Consider the following 18,388-nt stretch of genomic DNA (forward strand, 5'->3'; position numbering starts at 1 on the left):
GATCTATACTGCTAATGATGCAGCTGTTCAGACCTGTGGAGTACAACTGAAATGGATATGGAACATGATTCTGAGAAGTGACTGTGGCTGCTGCTTAAGCAGCTCTGAAAAAGAATCCTACTTAGGTAGTCAGAGATGGCATGCTGATAGCTCTTTTATGTCTTGATCAGTAATTAAATGTGAGGATTTCAGTGTCATGGTATTTATCACATTTTAGACTTGTGCTTTATACAATTTATTACAGGAAGCACAGATGTTTTATTCCAAATTATTTTGCATGATGAGTGAGCCCTTTGCAAAACTTTCCAACTAAAGACAGATGTTTCTGAGAATATAAGTCATAATACAGTCTTCAGATTTTTGATGTGTTTGAGATCAGCCTATTTTGCCCATGACAGTTTACAAAAATTTATTTCTCTGAAGAGTTGCTGTATCTTTCCAAGCTGAAACAGCTTCATTTCCATACCTAGTAATCACTTTTTCTTTTAACATGCTTTACACTGAGGTGAAGTTAAGAGCTAATCAGCTAATAATCGTGGAAGTCATGCCACTGGCCTTTTTTAGCCCTGGCAGAAGATTAGTTTTCTCTAACCCCTTTGGAATTTCCCTGCTATGCAAACATTTATTAACTGTTAGCAGCAGAAGGCGAGAAGTTTCTGTTATAAGAAAAAGCTTTTAAATGACTACTCTGTTAATCACAGTGCTATCCGTAGCATCTGTGGAAGTGATAATCGATACAGGATACAAATGTGTACAGAAGCCCCTTAGCCCGCATATGCCTGTCTGAGCGCAGACATGAAGATCAGTGATGAACTTAACTCTGGACGGTATTTATATGCCATGCTCTAATGAACTTCCTACGACAGATCATCTTTTTATGTGACCATGAGATAAAGGCCTCAGGATAACTGCCTGTGATACAGGTGGCTCCAAACAAAAGCAGAACTGGATTTAATTCAGATCATGTGTTTGTGTAGGTGCTTTGATACAAGAAAGAAAGGGGAATTTGCAACCACTGTAGTTATACAGAGATAATTCTGCCTAAAGGCAATTCTTTCAGGACCAGCTGTGCATCATACTATGTAGGAAAAGACAAAACCATCTAAATGGCCCTTGCCCCTGCATTCTGTTCGGGCCTGAAGAACAGCCAGGTTTGAAAGGTACTGCATATTTGGTACACAGAATTAGAATTGCAGGTGTGCCAAGAACTGAGGCCATCATGAAATCAGTGATCATCTGCTGAGGTGAATTATTGATGGACAGCAGAATGGACAAGTCTAGAACACAAGCAGGGCCACCCCAGCAAAAGGGAGGGAGCTACTGAGTTGAAAGATGCTACTTCCCTCATAACAGCATCACCACAAGCCCTGTGATTAGAGGAGGAAGGCAGCTGAGGAGCAGATGCATCTGATTGCTAGCTATGGACAGATAAAGTTATCTAAAGACTGGAAGTAGCAAATAGGCTAAAAACCTGGGTGTTGGAAATGGTCCTAGATGTAATAAGTTGACTTTGACAATATTGGACTATGACCTGAGGGCACAATGCCATTCTTTTTGGTTTAGGATGCTGTTAAAGAAGTTAGCCCTGTTTATGTGGTGACAATTTCACCTCATTTGGAACTACTGAAAGATGCAGGATAACTCAGTGTAAAACACCACTGCAAAAGCACAGAGAGTGCTTCAAGAACCGAGGTGTGACCTCTCTTGGGGAAACAACACTTGAATCTGGTGATTGTACGTTGTGAAACTGCTTTGCAGACTTCACTGGACAGACAAAGAGTTCCCCACGTAAAGAGCAGGAGGATGGACACTTTCTCATGACATCAGGAGTTTCAGCAAGTTGCCTAGTTTTGAGGAAATAGCACCTATGTGCTGCACCTGTGACATGCCTGCAAAATAGGTTAAGTGAAGAACACGCAGCGCAAGGCACAACCACGAAGGGCAGAAAATCCTGAGAAAAGAAAATACGTATTCTTGACTTTGCAGTAACTTGGCTCGGCCCCATTGACACTGTCGAGAGAAATCTGCATTTTTCCTAGAAATCTGTCTCTTGCCAAGAACCACACCATGTTAGCAGTGTCTGTCACACAGACACACAGAGGCTTTTCCCAGTGCTTTCCTCTGCCCCAATGTGGGCATTGCCCTGCTGAAGGAATCAAAAGCTGTAATTAGAAATGGGAGGGAGAGGAATCATGAGTATCCCGAGCTCTCATCAGGCCAAAGGATGTCAGAGCATATAGGGCAGGTGCTTTCTCACACTGGAACTTCATACAAATTGGAAATCCCACACAAAAAGCACTCCTAGTGTATAATGCATATTTTGTTTGCTGACCTCAGGCGTTTCCTGCAGTGTTGGTGCTCAGTTTTGTTTCTAGTGCTTCTGAAATCCCTTACAGAGGTGTTTTTTTTCTACAGTCCTCTGGTAAAACCAACTTCCATGATGACTGTCCGGGGCTTTCTGATAATTTCTCGATGTTTGCTTAAGCTATTTTTTTTTAATGTCTGAAAACAATTCATAAGGATGCACTTCCCAGCAATTAGTTTTTCTTCCTCTGGGTAGGGCAGCAATTGCAACTTCATGACACTAATTACTGGATAGGCTGATTAAATTTTCTGTTGAAATGAAGCAGCAACTCAATACTAAAAAGAGTCAGAATCTCGTGTAGAAAAAAAAGCATGATGGAGGACTTTGAGCAGAAAACTTGGACAATGCAGTGTTCAACGTCACTAGGGAAAAAATGACCAGAGCTTCTTCCATAAAGTTGGTTCTCTTCAACTGGAAACCAGAAGAGGAGGAAGATTAGCAATGAATTAGTCAGTTGTGGAATTAAGCCCCATGTTCATTTCTAAACACAGAAATCACTTTCTGGAGCTCAAAGAAATCTTCTCATTCCTTCTCTGTTACATTGTCTTTCATTGAAGCTGAGGGCTGCTGACTCCAAATGAGTTTGCAATATATATATATATATTTTTGTTTTAAACAAGCGTGACCTTTTGAATGCCACATTACCCACATCCTCTTTTGAGGGTATCATCAGGAGATCAGCAGAAAACTGCCTCTGCAGCAGTCTCACCTTGCCCACAATCATGTTGTTATGTGCTACCAAAAGGTAGTTGTGAAGATGAGGCAGTAGATACATTTGCTTAAGAATTCACAGGATAAAACATCCTTCACTTTCCTGAAAGAAAATCCTTGCTGGAAGAACAGGCAGTAATCTTGTTACCATTACTAACTCATGAGTAATGCCTTCTTTTTTTTGTACGTGTCCATAGATGACACTGTCTTTGCTAAGCCATATACACACGAACCACCACAGTTGCACGTTGCCCATGCAGTCCTCCCCTAGCAGCTACTCCCTACCAGGGTGGCCGTGACAGGAGCAAACGCCTGCAGGGGAGACTAATGCGTAAACCTGCCTGCTGTCCAACCCTCTGTCCTAGATCAGCTGTGCCTAAGATGCGAAGCACAAGCAAGAAACTACGGACAGAAATGTCCTGCTGGTGCAGTGTCACTGCTCTGCCAGGGACCGGTCCAGCAGCTGGGGGAAGCAGCTGCCAGCGTGCAACAAACAACATTATTTAGAAAATGCTTCATCATTTGAAGCTTACATCCTTCAGCCTAAGGGATGACGTAGGAAATGACTGGAGGCACTGATCCAGTGCAGCTGTAAGAAGCCTGCATTTACGATATACCATAAAGACTACTGTAAGGGTAGATGAAACTCACTGTAAAATCAAACAAGTCCTTAAATGCCTTGCTGAAACAGAAAGCTGCAGAGTTCACGTGTTCAATTCCTATCCAGGAACTCCTCCTCTGCCAGTTCTCAGAAGTCAAATAACCTAATACTGGCTCCCCTGCAAACTTCCTTAAGTATTTTTTTTTGAGTCATACTCTCCCACAAAAGTTGAGTTGCTCCTTAAAGAAAATAAATGTCCTAATGAGACTGTCACAGAGAAAATAAGGAGTTCTTTGTTTCCAGAACAAAGCGGTACGATTAGACCCTCCTCTGTGGCTGGTTCTTTAAATGTAACATTCAGATGAATGCGCAGGTGGGCCGTGTTTTGCTTCTTTGAGATTTTGCCAGTATCTGTATGCTGTCACTGAAGCACTGCTCGCTCACATGTGCTTTTGTATCTAGAGAACAGGGACAGCTGTGCGATACCAAGGGCTGTCACACCCTGCTATAAGATTTTTCTCCTCCTACACTAAACAAAGCTTAGTTTTACATCTGAGGCTATGCGTAGTACCCACGTGTATTGAATACCATGCTTTTTGTAGTGAGGATGAAACCAGCTGGTTACCTGAGGCAGTGGGAGGACAGCTACTGAATCAAAACCAGCTGCTCCCATGTAGCTGTGTCCTCTGCAAGGATGAAGCTCTCCCAAATCAGCACCCATGTTCTCAGTATGGTGGAAATTTTGACAATTCATCTCTAGGCAATAAGAAGAGCTGGGATCACGGGACTTTCGCCCCACAAACCGTGAAAGACCTAGTAAATGTCACATGAGTGCAGCTGCTGTAACAAAGTGCAGGGGATCTCTGTAAACGAGAGGTGCTGAGTCACAGGCTTGGTTGTTTCTGCATGACGTCATATCGGTACACAACCTACAAAACTGGGCAAAAGGAGAACTTGATTCTGCCTTTGCCGGAGGTAGTCTGCGTTTGAGGTTCAGAGTCGTGAACTGGGGAATGCACGCTCCTTATCTTCCAAGTTTCCCTCTAAATATTCCTTACCTTCTGGGAAGGCCAAGACAAGTCCAATAAATCACCTGCCCAACTTCAGTATCACAGAAAGTACAGAGACAGAAATAGAAACTAGCAGTGAGGATCTTGATGGTCAGATTGAGACTGAACAAGCCCTTCCGAGCATGTCCTCGCAGTTGGGTCTGAACTCTCCAAACCTTTAAACAGCCCCTTGTGCTTCACAGTGGAAAACACCCTTCTCGCTACCCGCCTCACGCTCAGAAGCTGGGCCCAGATCACCCAATGCACATATCCGCCAAGCTTGTTTTTTTCTGTTTAGAAATATCTAGGAAGTCATCCTTTTCCTGCCCTTCTACAGAAAAATGACCAAATCTCCCAGCTCCACTCCCATGGTAAAGCTACGTGCAGCCCAGTTGGAGCTCTTCCACGATCGGAGCAGTGTCCGGGAGGGCCCCAAACCAAGCACTGGCTGCTGTGGGCACAGAAAGGGTGACCTGGGGCTCCAGGCACCTGATGCGCTTCTTGAGGCTGAGCTGGTGTTGCGCTTCCCTCCCCCCCCCCCCCCAAATGCAATACTAACTCTCTGATTTCCAACAGTACTTAGTCATTCAGGGACAGTGGGCTGCCGTAGCCCTCTCCCTAAACATTGAGCAAGATGGAAAATGCCAATGTTTTTTAAAGGGTAAGCAAACAATTGCTTTGGGAAGACCCCTGTTTTACATTGACCCAGAATTAATACATGAAGTGCTTGCTGTTCTAAACAGTCAGGGAATTGTGTAAGCATTATTATATCTGTCATTCCAAGCTTCCTGACCAAGTTTCCCAGAAAACTGATGTAAGCAAAGAGCATCAGAAGATTTAATCAACTTACTCTATTTTTATTCGAGTTAAGAGGATGCAATGCCCAGACTGAGGCTTAACCATGATACAGTTAGCACCTTGTGAGCAACCTGAGGAGACCCAGACAACAGCCGAACAAACAGAAACCTGCTTCAGCCTTGAACCCATTCTCTGGATTAATTTCCATGAGTGAACATTTCAGCCTCTCTAGGCAGAAGCAAGCTCTCTGGCAAGCTCTCTAGGCAAGCTTCTCTGTAAAAGACAACTGTCCTTCTACAATCCACTTGAAAGTGAACCCTGGGAATAAGTGAAAATTACAACATGCTTTGTAATCACCACAAGAAACTGGATCCAATTTTTTGGTAAAAAAAAAACAAAAAAACCCAAAAAAACGTTAGCTACCTTCTTTCCTTTATCTGTAGACTACCGAGTCAATATGCTACACTGTTGTCTGAACAAGTCTGCTAGTTATTCAGTACTCTCAAAGAAGTAACTGAATCTACTGAGGGAGACCGTGGATGAAAGATACTGCCACCGTTTCTTACCTGACATCGTAACAAGGCAGCAATCATTTGCAGTTTTGGAACATCCTTATTGCAAAGACCTCTAAACACTTCCTAAATCTGGGATATAGCAAGCTCATTCCATTTTCCAAGAAGGGAAACCAGGGGACTTTGAGGACTAGCTCAGGCAGCTGGGAAGTGGCAGAAGGGATAGGGAGCAAGTAGCCCTCCAGCCCACACCATGGCACATGGCCAGACCGTGACTCTGAAGCAGGCACCCTTTGGGAGCTCTAGTACAGTGCTAAGGCTACCAAAGTATTAGAGCTTTCTTTATTGTGAAAAGAATCAACAAATCAAACCATTTCCTTTGCTGTAATGTCTTTCATTGTGTTTTTCACATTTTCATAAAAAGGATGCTTTTTCAGTAGGTTTTGGGGTGTGGGAGTTGGCCAACATGAGGCAAAACATTTCATTTCATTAAAAAAAAAAAGAAAAAGGAAAAATGATTTGATGACAGAGTGTCACCCAGCTCCAGCAGCAGCTGTAGCAGGAGACCAATGGCCATGAGCCACACTGAGCCCAGGAGCATTTAGCTGATCCTTGCTCCTTACCTGGCGGCAAAACCAATCCCGACTCGCCACCGGCTTGATTGTGAGCCCTCTCGTTTCCTATTTATCCAACTGGCCCAGGCTAGGAGAAGGTCCCAGCTCCTGCGAGACCTCTCATTTACTCTGAGCGACATCCCCATTTCAGGAAGCTCCTAGAACAGAAAGGAACAGAAATTACAGACTGAGGGAAAGAAACGAGGCCAGAGGAATTAAAGATGAGACTGGGAGAGGGAAACCATCTCCTTCATCGCACGTGCATGACTAAGGCTTTGTCACGTGCCTGCCTGTAAGGTGGCACCTAAGCCCAGCGGCTCAGCTCCAGGCACCGCAGGACGAGACTTCCCTGGGGCAGAACGGGCCGTGCCCAGGAGTCGCGTTCGGGGCTCTGGCCCTGGTCAGCTCAGCGCGCTTCCCCAGAGGGTCAGAGCCCTTCACTGTCCCTCCGTAACAATTTTCTGTAAAATCAGGATGCAATTTTTTCTGCTTCCATATGTTTTCAGACTTCACCACTGAAAGCTCAGAAGCACCGTATGTGCCAAGCCCTCCTCCAGCTGGGCTACGCTGGAAGGTAACGGCCAGGCAAGCAAAGACCGGGCTGGCACAGCTGGGTCACGGTCTGGCAGCGCTGCTGGTGTTGCAATCCTGGGCAGGAGTTCAGGGCAATTACTTTGTCCTGAGCATCATGTCACCCAGTTTCCAGTTGTCACCCTGCCCGTTTAGTGAGCCGCTCTCAGGCAGGGCACGTATGTGCTTTGGCACCTCAGCTTAAGAGGTCGCTGCGTGTTTGCCAGGCACATTTGCTCTGCAGCCTGCTCTCATCTTTCTGCTCCTGCTCGCAGACAACACTGACTTCTCACCCTCATCTCTGTCCCCGAGGCCACTGGCCGCGTCTGTCTGCAGCACTGTCCCGAAGGAGCTCTGCTCTGTTGCCTTCAGGTCACTGCCAACGTGGAAATAACCTGCTCAGCGAGGAGCGATGTATTTCAGCAAGGAGAGCCTGGGAAAATAACACAAACACAGTCAGGGAGACAAAAAAAAAAACCCAGCACACACACATAGAAGATAAAAATCAGCACCTTCTCTATGGAACAGTGATGGGCAAATTCAGACAGGTTCAATATAAACTAACATTCCCCAGGTCCCTTTGCGCAGGCTCTACGGGGCTGAGCCTGCCGTGAAGTGTCCGGCCCAGCTGCCGAGCGCTGTGCGAGCGCACGTGGATGCAGAGCAAAGAGCAACCTCTGTCAAAAAGAAAACACGTAGGAATCTGTAGGCAGAAGGAATTTGCCTGGCCTGTGATTTAGGCATGGCTGTGGGGATCATTGGAGTTTGTTTGGATCGGGCTTATGGAGCGGAAACACGGCCCTGCTCAGATCCTGCTGCATCCCTCTCTGCGCCTGGAAGAATCCCTCCTCTGGCAGTCACAGGTGCGAGCCAGCTCACTGGGAAAACCTTCCGCTGACTCCTCAGGTCGGTGTTAATCATTTACCTGCCTCCATTTCACACCCTCCAGCACTGGGCCAGCAGATGCACCACTTTTATTGCGGACAGGTTTTTATGCCAGGAACGTGTCTGAACCAATCCCGCTGTGAGCAAGTAGTTTCCTGCCAGGGGAGACTCTGATGGGGTTTGGGGAGTCGCTGCCCTCTGTGAGTCACTGTCTCACCTGGATGCCAGGACCTGGACCGCTGAGCATGAGGCCCTAGACAGAGGCAAACCGAAGCAGCAGCCACGCCTGAGAAGACTGAATGAACTGTTGTGGGTTTTTGCGTGCCTTTCCCTCTTCCCCCTCTTCTATTTTAAGTATTTAACAGCATAAGATGATAGGGAAACACAGCTTGGAGAACAGCGTGGGCTTGGGCCTTTTATGCAGGGCCCACAGCATTTGGGGAAATTATCTTCTCTATAGTAAATATCTGAGTCATCTCAGGAGATGTTTCAGTGTTACCATGTACTTGTCCTTAGCCACAGCTTATAAGGAAAACAGTCATTTGAGTTATTAGGAAGGAGTTTGCACTGCTTTATTGTTCCTCTTTTCTCTCTGGGCACGGGAAACTACAGTGAAAACCAAAAGGGGCTTTTATCCTTTAAGTTATTTCACCTTGTCAACTAATCAAATTTACAGTTAGTCATGGTTTGGTCTGTGACTGCCTGATGCAGCATGCATGCGTGAGAAGAGGTGGGATCTGAGCAGGAGGAAGCTTCACGTGTCTTCGCTTGGCGCAGGGTGGTTTGGCTGTGAGACCAAACATTGGGAGCAGTCCCCAGCGGATTTAGCAGCGTAAAATTCTCGTGTAGAATTTTATCACATTTTCCATTTCCTGGAAACCAAGTGGGATTCATGTGCTTGGGGAATTGGATGCTTATTTATAAAGGTCAATGTTTACCAGGAAGATCCCCCACTGTTACACTGCCTGCAAGTCTACACAAGGAGAAACTTCGCTATGTAGAAATTCTGACTAAATCCGCATGAAGCTTGGCAGAGAAACCTCAGACAAGGTCTAACTGTTCCAATAAACAACCTAGAAATGGCAGCAGTGCCCCAAATATTGTCTGCCCAGAAAGCGCCCCAAAGGGCTCGGCAGGCTGCCTCGGCTGGGCTGTGACACCAGCCAGCTACGGGGCTGAGTGCCAGCACCCCTGCTTGCACAAACAGCCCTCCAGACTGGAACCTTGCTACCTCTAGGCCAAAAAAACCTCACGAGGGCAAGCTGAACAACACACGAGCATTCACAGCGCTCCTTACCATTGGAAGAGCAAGTGACCGAGGACACCGAATCTTTAGCACTTAGTGCTAACTAGGCAGCGCAGCAGGATGGGAACCCCATAAGCGTTTGGGTCTTCGTTGACCACAGCCAAGCTGGAGGCTCCAGCTGCAAAAGCCTTCAAACCCTCGGGGTCCTGCCCTTTACTCTGCCTGATGGAAAAGCACCACCCAGGAGCAGTATTTCTCCATGTCACGCAGCACTTCAGTGGAAACCAAAACCCTTCTTGGCTTATTCAGCATGCAGGAAAGCCCAGGCCCTAGCAGAGACTAGGCCACCAGCGCCTTCGTTACAACTCTTTGCCTTAGCCAAATGCCTGAGGCCAAGGGGCTGGGGAGAAGCCCCCGTTTGGGGATGGAACAATTATCGGGGCGAAGATTAAACATTAGGAAAGCTCCTGTGGGTGGGAACAGAGCGCTGGAAGAGGCAACTTTCGTGCTTGTGCAGCCTCCTTTGGAGGATGTGGAGAACAGGTTTGGCAAAGCCGCCAGGGAATCGCCAGGGTCAGTCCTGGCTCAGTGCAGAGGTGGGAGCGAGGGCTCTCTGCTGCTTTCAAACCATTTTGTTTGCATCTGTCCCCAGCTGAGCCAACGCAGGGCAATGTCAGAACCACCAGACTGCTTCATCTCCTAGAGCCCAAAGCTGCGTGAGCAGGAGCGATCACCGTGGAGCCTGCTTGCTCGGGATCGCTGGCTTGGAGCGTGGGTGCAAACAGAGCGCCAGGGAGGCCCCAGCTCCAGAAAACCGAGGAACAGCAAAAGGGCAGGTGCTGCCCACAGGAGAGGCCCTGCTCAGCTAACCCACTGCGCGAAGCAAACGGCCTTTGGGTGTTGTGCAGCAAGGACGACACAGGAAAAGGCTGCCAGCAGCAGAGGTGGGGTTAAAATCCCCTTTTACTTGGTTATTTCAGCCTCCCTCTCATGAGTTAAGTGTGGGGCAGTTCCGCACAGCAGATTTTTGAGAGTGCATTCAGTGACTACTGCTTGGGCAAAAATACTTCTCTCTTGAACCACAAACTATTCCTGACAACTATTCAGCTAAAAGGAGCTATAAAAAGCCAAACTCAGTGGAGGCGGAATATGTAGGCACTGTGTCATCATTGCCACAGGCTGGAAAAAGCCCGAGAGAGTCGCCCTTGTTGACTTCCCTAAATGCATTTATGAAGCTTAAAAGAAGAAAAAAAATGCCTGCTGTCAGCAGGAGCAGGGCAGGGCGCTCCTCTCCTGCAGTTGTGCAACAGCACGCTCACGCCGGCCGCGCATCCCCGCCTGGCCGAGCGGGGCTCGCCGCGGCGCCGGCCGGCTGCTCCGGCGCGGGGTTTGCCCGGAGGCAGAGCCGCGTGCCCGCAGCCTGCCGCACGCTCGCGTGCATCCTTGCCTTCGGCTCACCAAGGCTCTTTTTGCTGCTCTCGGGGTTTGTGCTGAAGGCCGGTGCTTTACGATCGCAGGGTGCTGGCGAAAATGGGGCAGAAACAAGTAGGAGCCAGAAGACCTGTGGCAGCACCTCCCTCCCCCCCGCCCAAAATGAGACTAGGAAAGGCAGCTGGTAACAGAGACTCTTGTAATAAAATAACTTCTTTGCTTTTTTTCCTTTACAAAACAGATTCCATGTACGGTATAAAAGCAGGCAGCTCAGACATAAATTTAAAGCCAGCTGTACCAGTGACTTTAGGGGCATCCTACCCCCAAGCTATCTCAGCACGCTCCAATCTCCAAACCAACGTGACAAACGCACGCAAGTGAATCCTCTGCAGAAAATACTATTAAATAATTAAAAAACCAAAACCAAAGACTGTTTAAAACTAAGCCTCACAGTAGCCTAAAAAGGGGGAACAGGGTCCTTCCCCAGAAAAATGACCTTGCTTGTGTGTTTCTCTTCTGATAAAATACTGACCCGTATTAAGAGCTGGAAAATAAACAGCCAGCGCCCCGAGTTGGCCCAGGCCTCCGCGGGCACGTGGTGGCTCCGTGCTCAGACACGCTGCTGCTTGCAGCCAAGCGAGGTTCACCCAAGGCAGGGACAGAGAGGCGACGTACCCCTGCCCGCAGGCCGGGCCCAACGGCAGCTGCCGCGGAGCACGGTGCGACTCTGACCCATCGCTCGTCTTCTCCGCGGTGCATTTCAAGTTAGTTTTTGACAGATTAATAAGTTAATGAAGGCCCAGTGGAAAACAAAACAAAAACACACACGCACAACGCCGACCCCCTCCCAAACCCTGGAGGTTCGATTCATGTTCTCAGTACAAGAGGAAGCGCTCCCGGACCTCCTCCTCGATCGAGTGCAGCTTGGTGGCCCGCAGCGCGTCCAGCAGCTCCCTGGTGACTTCGTAGTGACCCTCTTTCAGGCGGATGAGGAAAGCCCTGAACTTCTCCTGGATGACTGCCCTGCTCGCCGGCGCCTGCTTCCGCGGCGAGCGCTCGAGGATCTGCTGCAGGCGCTTCAGCTTTCTCACGGGGATGTTCTGGTACGCCACAAAGTCTATCACGGCCTGCTCACAGTCCTCGTCTTCTAGGGCTGCTAGGAGAAAACCACCTGAAGGTTAGAGACGAGGTCCCAGGGTGACACGAGGAGACTGGACCCAAGCGAGGAACAAACCAGCTAACCCTGCTGCTGCCCCACTCCCTCCGCGGCATCCTGCCCCGACCTGGGCGCTTCTGTCCAGGAACGGCCAGCTCAGGCCATGGGCTCCAGCTCACTGAGTCCTGCCAGGAAAGCTGCTGCCCTCGTAACCTGATTTCTGGAGTGTACTTTAACTCATACAGCCACTTACAGCCCAGAGTAGCTGCACAAACAGAATTGCACAACACTACTCACGTGCACAGCTGCGTCCATAGGGCGCAACTGGCAGCCGAGGCTGCTCGGAGGCATCGGACTCACACCGGCCCCGCGCTTTGCTGTGGCTAAGGGGGAAAGGGCGAGTACTGCCGGCCTGGCGTGCCTGGCAGGCGCACGACGAGATATACATGTCAGAATAGGTCTTTGCAGGGAGAAAATGAGGTTGAAAGGGAGAAGGAAAGGACCAAGCATGGCATCGTTAAAAGAAAAGTCCATTTCTGCCAGGTGACTGCCCTGGAAGCCGGGACCCAGCTTTCACGGCAGGCAAACTTTCCCAGCAGTGGCCCATCCTATATGGGCCCATCCGACTATTAACCAATAAGGAAGAGATTGACCTGATTTTGTACCAGTGTGAACTGGGAACAGTTTCACTGGTTATACTGGGTTGGGCTTGCCTGGACCTTCTGACCCTCCTCCAGACTTGGAGTTTGTTATTTAAGTGGTCCTGCAATTGTCTGCACAAAAGAGAAGCACAAGGGCCCGTGCACCTTCCCTGCAGAGTGAAATCGTCTGAAGAGCTGGAGTTAAAAATACCGTTCAGCTCCCCATTGCTCACGGAGCCTGTTTCTCTTTAAATAGCTCTATGGCCAGGCTGGATCCAGGTGCATTGCTTAACAAGAGGAAAGGGCACGTGCTGCTGCTGATGTTCATCCGATGTCCTCACTATCCACCATGATCACGCTCCTGGCAAGCGGTGAGGAAAGGGCACGTGCTGATGATAGAGGTTTTCAGCTGGTGCCCACTTCCTCCACCAGGTTCACACTCCTGGCGAGTGGCTCATGGCATGAGTCATGCTTCTTAAGGAGAAGCGCCACACGTTTGCTAGGCCAGTTTGTTGAAATACTTTTGCATAAAGCTCTTAGGAAGCTGATGATTGAAAGATGAACTTGTCTCATACATTGCTGGAGGGAAAATCCTTCTTGCTGCATGGCAGATGAAGGGAAGCTCTTGTTTTTTGAAGTCCAAGACTGTGAGGATTCACTGACATCAGAGGAACAGACCTTGTCTCCTTCATATATCAGCTGTACATTCAGGGTAGAGCAGGTGGTTTCACAGAGCTGCCTGGTTCACCTTAACTGATATCAAGGCCCTTGAGTCAGCTTGCATGTGAGAGACCCGGACCTGGCCTCTTTCTCATCCCCTAAATTGTTGAGGACGCAAGTTACAGGACAGCTCTCAGGAGCCGTCCCGTCGCTCTCCCGCCTCTCCTGCCTGATCTGTGCCAAGTGAAGGCTCTTGCCCAACTTTCAGGCTCCAGTGAAACTCAGCGCTCGTTTGGTGGTGTCGCTGTGAAACAGCTGATGCAGCATCATTGTTTTTTCCACATAACAGGCCAAGATCCAAGTTACACTGAGGCTCAGATGTATTTTGTACCTTGGAGTCAACAATAAGGATTTCTGGAAAGACAGGCTGAAAGACCAGGAGAGGAAACGAAACCAGGCCAGCCAGGGACTGATCTGAGTGAAGACCAGCAGGCGCTCTGGTGGTATTGCCCTTCACCTCGGGTACGTTTACAAGATTACAAGCAACCAGTTATCATTGCAAGCAATCAGCTGTGGGCAACAGAGCAAATAACTGAAAGAACCGCCTGTGTGTGCTGGCAGCTTTCCCTGGTTATCAAAGTCGCTGCTAAACACCCATAGGATTTTGTTGCCAACTCCATATTCTCAGTGGGCAAGAAACCTGCATGTGGTTTGCTCCCAAAGCCTGGATGAGAAACGGTTGTCGCTCAGACCCTGTACTCATTCTGTGTCCTAATGCAAAAGTACGTAAAGGTGAGGGAGAGAGAGACTATATTTTAATCCTCTGTAGTTATCACTCCATACTTTTAAAAGTAATTTTATCTCAATTGTCATCCACATAGAAAAAGACACCAGAAAGTTCATGCTCGCCCCAGCAACAACGCAGCTCCAGCATCTCCCTGCTCTGCCCACAGAGACCCCTGTGCCAGACCGGCCGGCGGCGTGCCCACGGGCTCACCTGGTCCCTGCGTGCTGTTGCCTCTCCCCATTCTGCAGGACGTGCAGAGCGTGTCGTGGTACTGATTTCCTTGGACGTTGGTTATCTTCCCCTGCTGCGAGCAGTCCTGGTGGGCCTCGCACAGCTTGGTGCTGGAGCTGGAGGACGAGAAGAATCCCTGGGGGCAGGGATGACACTGGGTGTTCTCGAAGGGGGTACCTGGGCACGAGGGCAGCAAAGGGAGTGTCAGCATGTCCCTCCCCAGCCACACACCTGTGTTTGCAGCAGTGACCCAGCAAACGAGCAAGCTCAGAAGTTGTGGCCAGCGTCAGCTGAGCAAAGAGCATCAGACAGCATTTGAGCATAAGGGCAGTATGTTTCAGATGGTCACCATTTGTAGCCCCCCCCCACCCCTTGAAAAGTGTGTGTCCAACTGCAGGACAAACAGCAGCACTTTTTCTAACCATTTTCCAAGAACTGATGCCTAAACATTTGACACATGCCGAAACAGTCCTTTGATTCGCAGTGTAACGCAGCTGGGAGGCTTCTAGCCAAGCGAAAGTAAAAGTTGCTGAGGGCTTCAGTGCTCTGCTTGCTTTTGCAGTGCTGCGTTTTTCTAGTAAAGGCTCAGGGCCAAACCAGCTGCCTTTTCACCCAAATGACATGCCAGCAAGACTCTGTCCAGGGTGTCTTTTGTATTCTTTGAAATAAGAGGTAATGACCTTGTCACAATCACATTTCACACCCATTTTCATCTCCTCTTCATACGGCTAGAGAAGAGCAAGGTTTTTACCTTGTTGCAGCCTCCTTCAGGCTATTTCTTTGACTTTAACGGTAGATATCCTAGCCAGCCCTGATGATGACCCCAGCATGTGGTTCAGTATTTGTAAATGGGAAACAAAATAAAGACAACTTCCCTAGAGGAACCGCACACGTATCAGAGAATTCTGCTCCAACGTGAAAGCCAACAAGGTCTGCCCAAGCCATTGGAGCTACTGCCCCGAAGTGACGACTGCACCCGCCGAAGCCCTGCAAAGCGCCGCCGTGGCACTGCCTTCCCCGCGCCCCGGGTCCCGCTCGGCCAGGCGCTCGCGGCCTCTGCGCTCTTCCCATCCGCAGTGAAGCTCTGCCCTTCCTGGGGGAACTGGGACATCTGGGCTGCAGTGCTGTAACGCCCCCCGCAGTGAATTAGTAAATAAATAAAATAAAAATTGCTTCTCCCCACATGTCCCAGCTTGCTCACATGACTGCTCAGTGCTAAAACCAAGCCTCCAGCCAAATGTAATCTTTCAATTTCACGGGATTTTCCCACACTGTTTGGAAAACTAGTTCACCTTTTGCTGAATCACTGCATTTTGTAACTGTCATTTCCTACAGAAAAAAAAAGAAAACTATCAACCTCAACCATAAGAATCATCTAAAGACAAGAGATATTTCTCATCTGGCCTTTAAGCCTTAAGTGCTTGTGTGTCATAAATGGAAGAATTGCCAAAAGTCTCAATGTCTTTAAAACACAAAGCAAAACATGCCGCTTTCACCCATGCTACCCACACTGTCTTATTTTACTCAGCTGTGGTTTCCAAAAAGACCAGTCTTTGGTGACTCAGGGGAGAGTGAGAGGGAAATATGCTTATATGCAAATTGTATTTTTAGAAAGCGTATACAGACGCACCAATGGAGGCAACTAAGGAACCAGATAAACCTATGTTAAGGAAACAACTGAAAAAAAAAAAAAGCCCGTTAATCTTTCATGGTATGTGTCTCACAAGTCCCAGACTTGCAAATCTCCCTGAGACACAAATCTTTGCAAGGCTGATTTTACTGTTTTGCAACCTGCCTTACTCATTTATCCATTTTGTGTTTTAAATATAACCTATGTAAATGACACAATTAAAAACATACAAGCCAACCCTGGAGCTACATACATTCACCAGCTCTGCATTATATCATAAGCAGTGCTTTTCAGTCCAGATAACTGGCATTTCATACCTCAAATTCTTAGCTACCTACCTGCAAGGGAAAAGAGAGTGGACAAACTAGTAGGAACTACCAAAGCATTTCCACCTGCTCAGAGCAGGTATTTCAGAGCATGTTGCTGCTGGACAGGAACAGTGAATCATTTCCCAGAGTTGGCCAGATCTGCCTGGTGAAGTGAGCGCCTAGGAATTACCATGTCTCAAATATGGTGCTGGGGTGTTTCAAGGGTAGCAAGAGAAAGTGTCAAAAAGTAAAATAAATAAATAAATAAAAAGCTCCTAGGAAAATAGGCCATGAGCAGAGGGAATAAGCTGAACTACAGCAAATCATTGGCTGTTCTTTTTCTCCTAGATTTTAGCCTCCAGCAGTCACATCAGACTACGGTAAGATGCTCACAAGCATACATGCCTCTGCCCCAGCAGTTCTGCTAGGATACATACCCAGTTTAAATACACCAGAGCCCGGAGGACACTCAGAGTGTCTGACGCAGAACTCCATTTCTGAATAATAGCCCTCCTGGCACTGACATACTCTGTTGTGGGTGGAATTGCACTGCTGCACTTCTACCTGCTTCTCCTCGCAGATGACATTACAGTACCGGCACTTCTCCAGGTAGTTCCAGTACTGCGTGTAGTGCAAATCCGGGCAGGGCTCGCACACTGTCGGCCTCTCTCTGGTGCAGTGCTGTGCCACGAAGGTCCCTGGCGGGCACTGCTGGCAAGTAATTTTTTCATTTGTCACAGCATCCTTCCATTGGTAGGTGGGTTGGAAGCTGGAGCTGAGTTCAGCCAGTAAGAGGAAGAGAGGAACAAGCATCCACTATAGCAATTAAAAAAAAGAAAAAGAAAAAAAAAGAAAAAAGTACAAAAAGTTATTAGCTTTTGCTTGTTTTTTGTAGAGACAGGAGCAATAACATGGCAGCTGCGTTACAGAACTAGCTCTTGGTTATCATTCTAGGTGCAAGAAATTATTCTTTAGCCTCACATTCTCCCTCCAGCAGCAAAGCAATAGTGCTACTGGGGACCAGACTCACCGCATCGCAGGTACCTCTCCTCCCTTGGTCACAGGAACGCCCTTCCCAAAGGCCACAAAGCCTGCATGGACCCACTGCTCTTTTCAGCAACAAATACAATTCCAGCACACTCTCCTTCTCTGACTTTTTACTCCAGTAAAATCCCAACCATTCTGGGTAAGGCTTTCCCATAATAGGAATCCAAAAGGAAGAAGTTTATCGAAAAAGTAAATATTAGTGTTTTCCATTGAACTCTGAATTTTTTTGGTTTCCAAAAACCAAACCCAGACACTCAGTAAGGCACTGGAGGACCCCAGAACCTCACTTGTGCTCTCTTTCCTTTTCAGAGCCCCTTAGACTAACCTCAACAGCAGATGGTACGTTACCTTGGATGGATGTCTCACAGTCAGCGTGCGGTAGGAGAGCATAGCATCAAGGGTTTCAGGGCAGCGCGCTCGGAAATCTGGGGATTCAGAGAGGTCTCCTCAGTGGTCTGAGCTGGATCTAAGAATTAACTGCTGCGCTTGAGCTCCTCTCCTGTTTAACAGCACCGCCGGACTGGTCCTCCAGCTGCAAAGCAGTGAGATGTCGTTACGGGGGGTTACGGAAGGTTGAGCGATCTCAGACTCCAGCACGCTTCCCAAGCGGCCCCTCCGGGAAGAGGGCTCCCACCGAGCCCAGCAGCACAAGCCCGGGCCGCCGCCGCCGCCAACCCCACCGCGGCGCCCGCGGCCGCCGGGACGCGCCGGGGCCGCCGCCGCCGCCGCCGCCCCGCTGCCGCCGCGGCGCTCGCGGGAGGCGCCGGGGCTCGGCACCGCCGCCGGCCCCGGGCTCCCCCGGCCGCGGGCTCCCGCCGGGCCTTACCGCGCCGCCGGCCCGCACCGCACCGCACCGCTCCGCTCCGCTCCCCGCGAGGCACCTTTAAAGCCGCAGCCCGCCCACCGGCCGCGGGGAAGACCCCCCTTGCGCAAGGCCCGGCGGCGGCGGCGGCATCCCGGGCCGGGCCGGGCCGGGCCAGCCCCCGCCCGGCCCGCTCCCCCTCTCCAGCCCCGCCGCGCTGCCGCTCGTGTGCCTATACCAACGGGAGAGGTTTCACTCCCGTGCGGGGCATTTGCTGTACGGGGCAAGGAAGCAGGTGGGATTTGTACTGTTGCAAATTTTACGCTGATCATTTTATGCGTTTT

General features: G+C 49.1%; 1 protein-coding gene across 1 annotated transcript; it reads right to left on the minus strand.

Annotated features, from left to right (window-relative positions):
• Positions 1 to 11,005: 11,005 nt before the first annotated feature.
• TNFRSF6B (TNF receptor superfamily member 6b) lies at positions 11,006 to 17,652 on the minus strand. The gene is made up of 4 exons (XM_062589264.1): positions 17,591 to 17,652; positions 16,633 to 17,011; positions 14,237 to 14,434; positions 11,006 to 11,938 (listed from the first exon to the last, which is right to left on the minus strand). Exons 1-4 carry the CDS (start codon positions 17,630 to 17,632, stop codon positions 11,658 to 11,660), a joined length of 900 nt encoding a protein of 299 aa, XP_062445248.1. The 5' UTR covers positions 17,633 to 17,652; the 3' UTR covers positions 11,006 to 11,657.
• Positions 17,653 to 18,388: the final 736 nt, after the last annotated feature.

This window comes from Rhea pennata, chromosome 16 (assembly GCF_028389875.1).
Source record: "Rhea pennata isolate bPtePen1 chromosome 16, bPtePen1.pri, whole genome shotgun sequence".
NCBI classification, from domain to species: domain Eukaryota; kingdom Metazoa; phylum Chordata; class Aves; order Rheiformes; family Rheidae; genus Rhea; species Rhea pennata.

Excerpts from the sequence above, each read along its gene's own strand:
- TNFRSF6B (XM_062589264.1), bottom strand. The coding sequence starts at position 17,632 with ATGCTCTCCTACCGCACGCTGACTGTGAGACATCCATCCAAG. Across the intron at positions 14,435-16,632 it reads CTCTGGTGTATTTAAACTGG|GTACCCCCTTCGAGAACACC; the intron begins GTATGTATCCTA and ends CCTCGTGCCCAG. Across the intron at positions 11,939-14,236 it reads CAACAGCACGCAGGGACCAG|CAGCCCTAGAAGACGAGGAC; the intron begins GTGAGCCCGTGG and ends GTTTTCTCCTAG.